Raw genomic sequence first — 10,614 nt, forward strand, 5'->3', positions numbered from 1 at the left:
CAGTATATATGTGGATCGGTATGATGAGACCAACCCATGTTTTCCCATCTCTCCGATTCTCTCGTTGAAAGACTTTGCCAAGTCTAACTAGCGCGCTGTGAATGTAGGACATACGTAGACCATTGTGGATACAGATACTGCGGCAATAGAGTAAACAGCAACAGATTTCACAGTACAAGCATAGTCACCACCTATCCCAGCAAATGGCTACTACTCTCCAGGTTCATGGTCGCGAATATATCAATTCCAATAGACATATGTGGAAAGCAGTTGTGGACTACTCTACTCCGTCTAATATCCATCCAAACTCCCGTTACGTTCCCAAAAGAATCCCTTAGAGCAGCATGCACACGCTTTCCTTCCCATCTTATATACCTAGTACTCTTCTCACTTACCAAATTAAAGAGACCATAATATCCCGCATCAGAAGACCAACGATCAAGTATGTCGCAGACCTCGTATCTCCCTTCAAAAAGGTCTCCCAAATCCCTCTTTCCCAAGTATTCTACTTTTTCGTCATCTCACTCACTCCTAGTAAGTACATACGACATCTCACTCAAAGTACATACGACATCGCAAAATCAATCCAATCCAATCCAATCTCCGAGAACGATTCAATTCAATCAATAAACATTTGCATTATTGCAGCAAGCAACTACGATCCGATCCGATCCGACGATATACATAACCCCATTCAAGACCGAGGTTCATATCATCAAGACGGCTATTATGTACTATTGCATTGCCAATCTTCCTGCATTGCATGGCAGTACATACATGCGTAGACTCGGCTAATGTGATGATCCCACGATGCCCATACGATGAATGTCCATACGACGGCTGAACTTCGGTTCTCGTTCTCGGTCGGATTGATCCACTCAAATGATGTACGGCTGGCCTGTAAGCGGACGCCCTCCTATATTCCTGCCGTTTATGCAATATCTGTGTTGGATTAATGCATCAGTCTCATAGACAAGTTGCACCGCTTGGCATTAAGGAGCATCATTGATTACAATTCAATTAAAGGAGTACATGAAGTTACCTAACATCCGCTAAACCCCGATCTGAGAATACCTTGAATCTTTCAGTATTTATAAAAGGGACTCTGTTCTCATCTTCTTTCAATCACCATCTTCATCAAGTTACGCATACTCACTCTACCGCCATACTCCCTCTACCATCATGCTCGCCACTAGGATTCTTTCATTGCTATATTTGGCATTGCCGGCCAGATCAGCAACCGGCCAAGCCACAAACTTCAATATCAGTACAGCTGAGCTCCAATCATATGGATGCAATGCAACCTGTCAAGAAATCCTATCCGCATCTAATGCTGCCGACCTCGAAACCATGGGTACAGAATTCGACTTCGATTTCTACAGCACAGCAAACAATTTCTCTTCCTCGGCTCCAGGCGATCTTCTAAAACTGCAGCCTGTCAATAGCTCTACCCTGGACATACCCGACGGCATTGCAACTTTCCGATTCCAGTATACTTCTATAGACTTGGATGGTACGATAGTACCATCCACTGGCTTTATAGCATTTCCTTTTGGCTCACCAGCCGATGGAAGTCAAATTCCCCTGATCGCCTTCGCCCACGGTACAATTGGTGTTCATCGAGGATGCGCGCCCTCATCTTCCCCAAGTCTTTTTGATTATAGTAGCTGGGTTCCATTGATGTACAATGGCTATGCTGTTGTAGCCACCGATTACGCCGGCCTTGGAAACAACTATACCTTACACAAATATACTGCTTTCACGGCTCATGCCAATGATATATTTTATTCCGTTGAAGCAGCTCGCAAAGCATTTCCCGGTATGTTCACAAAAGACTGGGCGAGTGTAGGACATTCTCAAGGCGGTGGCGCCGTGTGGAAGCTATCGGAGCATCCTCTTGTACAAAAGCATACCTCTGGGTATCTTGGAACGGTTGCCATATCTCCCGCGACCAAGATTCTTGACATGGCGGTCGAGACATTCGAAAGCATAGTTCCTCGTCCTGATTTCCATCAATTTGTCGTTACTGCCGAACTTGGCCAAATGGTTTACGGCATCAAAGCAGTCTTTCCTGATTACACAACGCCATGGGTCGCCAATGAGATGAAAAAGCGGATAGAAATGGCCAATCTGATGCAATTATGTACCTTATCTTTTATGGGTCTCTCCCTAGACTTGCCACGGGACCAGTACGCAGTCAAAAATGAAACACCTGCGACTGATGAACTTTTCAAAAAATTCCAGGATATGAACGCCCCAGCACAAGGGGATCCGGCTTCGAGGCCGATATTGATCATTCAAGGCTTGAATGATACTTCAGTTCTCCCTCAAATTGTCTTTAAGTCATTTCAGGCAACCGTGAAGGCAGGAAATGTTGCATATTTGAAGAGATATCCGGGACTGGATCACTCTCCGACAATCGCAGCTTCCACTCCTTTGTGGTTAGAATATCTAGCTGAGCTGTTTGCTCATAAGAAACAACCTCGCAAGTCGTCGGATACCACAATTACGCCATTCAACTTAAACGTGGCCAAGACTCCATTGGAGATTCCTTTCAACGAGGAACCTCTGTTGAGCCTACTGGGGTGAATGATAGAAAATCATGATGACAAGGAGGAGTTTTGCAGGAAATTCATCCTTTTAAGCAATAATCTCAATGGCTCGCCGAGGCTCGTGGCGGACTTAGCGGTTTTTTTCCATGCCCTTTGAAGAAGTTGAGTTGAGACTGCCAGTGCGCAGCCAAGACCGTCGAAGATTTTGTAGACAGAAATTTAATCAGAGTAATTTTGCCTTTACACATTAAGCTATTGAGTGTGTCTGATGTGAATCTTGCACTCTCTAATCCTCCGCTGTAGCTATGAAGTCTTGGTGTTGAAAGGTGCTAAAACTTCACGACATAGAATTCTCAAGTAAGCAGAAGCATTTCGAGATCGAATATGCTATAGGTAAGCTTCTCTGAAGAGTAGCGAAGCTATTTCGCTCCACTCATGGACTATTGTATAGCCTGGGGATCAGCCGATGTTAATTTCCCTGGATATCTTGCGATACAAACTCGTATCAATCCGAAGATAATCATTAGAAAAGTGCTGTACAGTTTTCCACACTATACCGACGACAGCCCTTGGCTAACAAAAGATACCAGATAATATATAACCTGAACACAGCCATGTTTGGCTCTGTCTTGATTAGAATAGTGACGTTGAAGATGGGCAACGGGAATTGGTGATAGATGAGGACGATGGGCTTTGATGGGATGGATTTCGCGCTGATGCTAGTGAACGAAGTTGTTAGCGCTTTAAACACATGGTATCCAGTAAAGAAACGGCGCACATATATCTATATTATTAGAATATGTCTCATACTGGTGTTTCGGGTGTGGTTCACATGTGGTATACTAGCCTTTCTTCCATGTGACATATCCTGAAAATCAGCAGCTCCTATTCGAGTCATACTTAACCCTCGATTACTCAACAAGGAGATATTTACGCATATCGTGGTGTGTCTCCCCCTTTGATGGATGAAGTGTGACTGTGGCTCAACAAAATTCACGCCTCTGTATGCAAGTGCTATACCCCGCATCAAGCATGTACGGTGGTGGATGTATTGTAGGATCACGAATCCATTGAACTTGGATAGTACCTCAGTAGGTGATATCGGATTGCGAGGTTGAGTTGGGATTATGAAATCAATACCTACTAGGTAGGTAATTGATGTTATGAAGCATGATTTGGGTTGCCATGGGAGCGTGGATAATACTGAAGCATTCCAAGGTTGAGGCTAAGGTTTGATGATGTACAGTGTAGTCTGGATTTTGCAACAATGTCTCAACTGTTGACCGTGGAACTGGAAGTGGTTGGTGTTCTTCGTTACGAGGTCGGCAGGTACTTGGGTAAAAGTAAGAATAGGAACCTTGGAAGTTACCTAATCGAATTTGCCACACTGTAGTCCACGAGCCACAAGCCATAAGCCACAAGCCACGAGCCACGAGCCACCCCTGCATCAGCCACAAAATATAACATGGATGGATACCTACCCGTGGACCTAGGTATAAGCCACAGCAGATATTTTCATGATGAGTGATACATGAATCCAAACCCTCGGAATACGTGAAGATCGTGCATTCAAGGTTACCTACCCCACCTCCCCAAAACCTCTTCCAATCCATCCCGGCCCGGCCCGGATCTTCGTAGAGAATGAGAAAGGAAAGAAAAGAAAGAAAAAAAGATCCAACCACCGATAGTCATTTTCTTAGCATCATGTCGTAGGTATCCATGCCGAGTACTTGACTCAGTTACCAGTCCTTACCTCCCTCCAATTACCTCCCTCCAATTACCTCCCTCCAATTACCTCCCTCCAATTACCTCCCTCCAATTACCTCCCTCAGCTCGCCCTCAGTCTCCCAAACGAATTCAAATGATCGGATTCATAATTCACCATCACCATGCCATTGCCGGCGATCAACGTGCAGATTTCATTTTATCGACTACACCCACTTCGAATGCTCCGTCCAATCAAGATTCTCGCATCTCCGCCGCCTTATACCTAGCTACAAGCTACTACGGTTACAACTTAATGAGTTACGACTGGTAACCTTAACTGATACCACAATCTCGTTGGGTCTTGCGAACCTTCATATCTTCTCATTGAATTCTCATTATTTTCATGATTCCAGCTCCCAAGTACCCAGGTATCCATCTGTTTGTAAATGACTTCCCATCTATTACATTCACTCACTCGCTCACCCATTCATTCATTCCTTTATTCAATCTCATCCAACTTTCGTGACTACCTACCTACCTAGGTAGAGTTTGCCCGTCTCGAGGAATTAATTGTGCATTCACATTCGAGCATGACGCTTGTGAAAAGGGTCCATTAATTCGCCTTCCAAACTGCGATGCCCACAAAGTTCAGTTCGGAAACATCTGTTAGGGTGTCCGAAGTTCAAAGGGTACGAGAAGTTTACAAGTCAGTGATACGAATCTTCCTTGTCCTCTCGACTCTTGTTCAACCCTAATCTTGCATTATCTAGATATCTTCCCCCCTTTGCAGCACCCCTTATCTCCCCGCTCAAACAAGATGATAAAAATGCAGAAAGGTCGAAATCCTACCCCAAGGCCTTTTCGTCATCGGATAGAGCACTCAATGCCTTCGCGCAACTTGGTGCTCTGCGATTAAGCGCAAGGCGGGCTATGATCTCCCTCGTTGATCGTACGCATGAATATATATTGGCAGAGTCGACAAAGACATTATCATCACAGAATGATGATGTGCACGATGATGGAGATTCCCTATGGCTAGGCTTACGAACTATACCTCGCGAAGACTCACTATGTGCTGCTGTTATAAATACACCGCGATCAGAGAGCCAGCGTGACGACACTGAATTTCGACCTAAAGTAATACCAAAAGTTATAAACGATCTGTCCAACGAAACCTTGCGTTACGACCCCAATATTATTGGATGCCCGAAACTCCGGTTCGTGGCTACTGTTCCCATACGATCTCGTCAAGGATTTGACATCGGCGCATACAGTGTGTTTGATGACACCCCTCGGAGCGGATTGTTGCCAGAAGAACTGGAGTTCTTAACAGACATAACTGATACAGTGATGGAGCACCTTGAGAACATTGCTGTAAAGAGAGATCATCAAAGAGGAGAGAAGATGGTGAAAGGATTGGGATTGTTTGTAGAAGGTCATTCTAGCATTAAATCTTGGTGGCTGCGCACTCGAAATGATCGCGAAACATCCGTTCGGGGTCAAGATTCATATGCTACAAGAAGCGTAGGAGGTCTGACAGCTCCTGATGAAGATACCATCGAGAATTTAGGGACTGCTGGCCCTGAAGCAAATGCATCATCTGCTGATCGATTGGGAGATATGGAGGAGTCGATATCTCTACTTCCGACCTCATCCTCACCTCCGAGTAATCTTTGCAATGATCTGCCACTCAGGCCGAGAGGTGAAAATGAAGAATCGAATGACCACTCCTCTGTTCAAGTGAGGGATATCTCACCCTGCTTCAAGGAACAACTCGATCAACCATCCACCCTTAATTTGCCTATTGATTCTCCGCAAATACCTTCTGACTCGCCATTAGACTCGCCATCAGACGAAACCCCCAGGAGTTCATTATCCAAATCTCCTGATCAAGCGCATCTATCCATGCCGGCTGGAGCGACAACTATCAACGATATCAAAACTCGTTCCCCTTCCGAAAAAGCCGAAGCTCTAAAAAGAATGCTTTCCCGTGCGAGCAATCTCATACGTGAGTCGACAGATGTGGAAGGCGTGATTTTTTTTGATGCTAAAGAAAGCTCTTTTGGGCATCAATCTTCTTTAAATAACCGGGAGAGACCCGCTGGCTTACATGACGCTGCACAAATATCCAGCAGCGAAGATGTTTCAAGAACCTCTTCGCGGTACGATACCTCGGATAGTGTTAATGGAAAAGATTCTGACAGCAGGAGGTCAAAAATGAAGGTACAGGCTTCACAAACACGCATGTGTGAAGTACTAGCATATTCCACAGCCTCACGCTGTACATTACGTGGTGATACAAGCTTTCCAGAGCACCTCACTGTTAAAGAAAACTTTGTTCGCCGCCTTCTCAAGCGCCATCCTCATGGCAAAGTGTTTGCTTTCGACGAAGGGGGTCATATGTCGTCCAGTGAAGATGAAATGCTCGACGCTGTGCCGACCGGAGAAATATCAGTTGTTGCAGACACTTCCCAAAACTCGATAGTTAAGAAAGCATCTTCTAAGGTCATGGAAGGTCGAACTATGCTACAAATATTTCCCGGCGCCAGATACGTTATGATTTTACCATTATGGGATTCGCATAATGAGCGCTGGTTTGCTAGTACCATGCTTTGGACTTCAGATCCAACTCGGGTACTTAGTCTAGATGACGATTTAAATTACGTGGCTGCTTTCGGAAATAGTATCATGGCTGAAGTTTCTCGTCTAGAAATAGTCGCATCTGACCAAACGAAGACTGCTTTGATATCATCAATAAGTCATGAACTGAGGAGTCCGCTACAAGGAATTCAAGGATCAATCGAGCTTCTACAAGACACACAAATCAACAACTATCAAAGGAATGCGTTGGAGACGATTGGACATTGTTCTACAACTTTACTTGATACATTAACTAATGTACTTGACTATGCAAAAATCAATAACTTCACCACAGTAAAAAAGACGGAACAAAGAGTGGTACGCAACTCGTCCAAGATACGAAAAGCTGTTCCGGCGGAGAAGTTTCAGATCTACGGAACAATTAGCTTGACCTCAGATCTTGATATTGCCTCTATCACAGAGGATGTCATTAATGGTATATATGCTGGGCACGTTCATCTTATTCACTCGACTCCACATGATGCTTACACTGATATTGACTATCTAAACTCACCTACCAATTCTGATTTTCAAGGAATGAAGGAACCGGCGCCTTTATCTGTAATTCTTGATGTAGACCACAAATCCAACTGGACTTTTTTGACTCAACCTGGGGCTTGGAAGCGTATTCTGATGAACATATTTGGCAACGCACTAAAATATACCACATCAGGATTGATCAAAGTCAGTCTTGGGTGTAAGACTGCTACATCAAAAAATTCAAGAGTCAATCAAGCGTTGGTTACTTTGACGATTAGTGATACTGGTAGGGGGATTGCGGAAGATTTTCTGAAGCATCAGATATACACTCCTTTTGCGCAGGAAGATAGCCTGACACCCGGTGCTGGCTTGGGTCTTAGTATCGTTCGTCAAATTGTCGGAGCACTCGATGGGAAAATCGATGTTTTTAGCATCCAAGGTACTGGTACAGTTGTCAAGGTTGTTCTCAAACTAGACAAGTCCCAACCACAGTGTGGCGACGTACCTCGCATGCCAAACAATATTGAAAGAGCTAGAAGTTACACTCATGGCCTAGAGCTGGTACTGATAGGAATGGAAATTTCACCGCCAGAGTCTGAGAAAAAAGCAGGTGGGGAATCTAGCCATGATAGATCTGTGGGGCCAGCAGTCTCTAGGATTACCAGGAATTGGTTTGGAATGAAGCTCAGTCAAGCTGTTGAATTTGATGCAAAGACTGCAGATATCTTCATGGTAACTTCCGAGAAATTCTACGAACTGGAGAATCATTGGAAAACTCTCTACTCGGAAACTACAGGTGATGCACAGAAGAAGCATTTGATTGTTTTAACAAGCTTTGAACAATCAGAAAGAAGAACGTTATTCGAGAATCACCAAAATATTCATTTCCTCAGCAATCCGTACGTTTTTCTTTCATTATTCATGGCGTTCATGTTGTCCCTTCCTCGATTGAAATCTCTGAATAAGACTAACAATATTCTAGAATCGGCCCTAAAAAGCTCGCAGATTGTTTTCTCTCTATATTCGAAAGGTCTCATAATTCCTTCCTCGCAATGCCTCCTAATGCACGACGAATCACTTCTCCTTCTTTTCATACGGGTATTACTAAACCAGATTACAATCGTTCCCTATCCGAAATTCTCTCATCCACCAAGCCGATCGCACTCCTCGTCGAAGACAATACCATCAATATGAAAATTCTCATTGCGTGTATGAAGAAATTATCTGTGCAATACTACTGCGCGGTAAATGGTCTGCATGCAGTAACCACCTACCAAAACGCGAGAGTCAAACCGGATATTATCTTTATGGATATAAGTATGCCGATCATGAATGGGTTTGAGGCATCTCGAAAGATTAGAGGGTTAGAGAAGAAAGAGGGTTGGAAAGCAAGTGTTATTGTGGCGGTAACTGGGTTGGCTAGCGATGAGAGTCAAAGGGAGGCGTATAGCAGCGGGATTAATCTTTTCTTGAGTAAACCTGTACCTCTGAAGGAGTTGGGAAAAATTGTGTTGGAGATGGAGAAGGAAAACGAGAGGAGAGCAAGTGGGTAGGGGTTAAGGGATTGGTGCAGTTAAAAGAAGGACTGGGTGAATGGATTGAAAATGGATGGACGGATGGGTCGGGGTTCAGGGGTGATTTGGGAAAGTATGAGATGGACTGAGTTCGGATGGAACCGCATGAAATCAGACAACATCGATCCTCGGATGATATGGAAAGCTATTAGGCTCGGCTGGGAAATGATGGCAAGGAATGAAAAAGAACGGTATAGAAATCGGATGGGACGGGATGGAAGGAGTTGGGATGAACTGAGATACACAAAGAATGCGCACACACCTAGCCTTCTATACAAAATACAAAGATACCCCGTATACGAATCATGGGATTGTTTATATATATTGTAATATGGATTTATATGTATGTATGGAGGTATGTAACGTTTTTTTGAGGGGGGTGGGAAATTTTAAAAGTTGGGAAGTGGAAAAGTTTAGTTTGGTAGTAGGGTAGAATAGGGTAGGGTAGGGTAGTTTGATATGGGATTTAATAATAATGATTATGAAGACTTTGTGGATTGAATATATTGGTAACTAGATGATTTGAATGGATGGGGGTGTTGGGTTTGAATTGAATTGAGTTGAGTTGAGTTGAGTTGAGTTGAGTTATTGAGTGAATGAGTAAGTAGATGAGTAGATGAATGGATGGATGAGTGAGTTGCTGAGTTGCTGAGTTGCTGAGTTGCTGAGTTGCTGAGTTGCTGAGTTGCTGAGTTGCTGAGTTGCTGAGTTGCTGGGTGAGTGGATGAATGAGCGAGTGAGTGATTTCTCATTCGAAATTGATTTGTTTGAAGGAGAGAGGGAGAGAAAGAGAGATAGAGAGAGAGTATAGAATGTGAGATGAGATGAGATGAGATGGGAGGGAAGAGAGGAGATGAGATGAGATGCGATGGGAGATAGGAGATAGGAGATGAGAGATGAGATGTAGGAAGGTGATGGATGGGTTGTATTATATTATATTACATTATATTATATTAGTATAGAGAGAGGAATGGGTAATATGTAATATGTAATAGGGTGGTGGAAGAGGGAAGAGAGGAGGGAAGAGAAAAGAGAGGAGATAGGAGGGGGGAGGGAAGAGATGGGAGAGGGAAGAGGGAAGAGGGAAGAGGGAAGATGGGGGAGAGGAGTATGAGCTTGAAAGATGGGGAAGAGGAGTAGAAGAGGAGCAGGAGTTTGAACTTTGAACTTTAAAAGATTGGAAGGTTAAGTGACTGATTGACTGATTGATCGATTGATCGATTGATCGATTGATCGATTAATTGAATGATTTAAATAAATGTTTGGATGAGTAAGTAAATGATAAATACTGGATAATATCGAATTCTAATTTTCAATTGATAATTATTATAGAATCTAGATAGGTAATAGGTAATAGGTGAGAGTTGTGAGAGTTGTAAGAGTTGTGAGAATTATTGGGGATTAATGAGTATTGTATTTTGATTCTTGTGATGAGGTTTTTAGGAATGAGGGTTTTAGTAAAGAGATAGGAAGGGGTTTCTATGTAGATTTTGTTATTTTGTTTTCTATTTCCTATTAGATATATATAAAGATAGGTAGGTAGGTATATAGGTAGGTAGATGAGCAAGTGAGTAAGTCAGTAAGTAAGTAGATAAGCACCTTATAATATATCAATTATAAGTATCAATCCTTATTCGTATAAATGCGATGTAATAACTTAT

General features: G+C 43.3%; 2 protein-coding genes across 2 annotated transcripts; both read left to right on the top strand.

The window, feature by feature from the left end:
* Nucleotides 1-1,182: 1,182 nt before the first annotated feature.
* On the top strand, nt 1,183-2,589 carry EAE98_004211 (uncharacterized protein; the record flags this gene model as incomplete). Its single annotated transcript, XM_038951831.1, has 1 exon — nt 1,183-2,589. One exon carries the CDS (start codon nt 1,183-1,185, stop codon nt 2,587-2,589), a length of 1,407 nt encoding a protein of 468 aa, XP_038811367.1.
* Nucleotides 2,590-4,894: 2,305 nt separating this feature from the next.
* EAE98_004212 (uncharacterized protein) lies at nt 4,895-8,932 on the top strand (the record flags this gene model as incomplete). Its single annotated transcript, XM_038951832.1, has 3 exons — nt 4,895-4,965; nt 5,030-8,278; nt 8,362-8,932. 3 exons carry the CDS (start codon nt 4,895-4,897, stop codon nt 8,930-8,932), a joined length of 3,891 nt encoding a protein of 1,296 aa, XP_038811368.1.
* Between the last annotated feature and the right edge of the window lie 1,682 nt (nt 8,933-10,614).

This window comes from Botrytis deweyae (assembly GCF_014898535.1).
Source record: "Botrytis deweyae strain B1 chromosome Unknown BDEW_008, whole genome shotgun sequence".
Classification (NCBI taxonomy): domain Eukaryota; kingdom Fungi; phylum Ascomycota; class Leotiomycetes; order Helotiales; family Sclerotiniaceae; genus Botrytis; species Botrytis deweyae.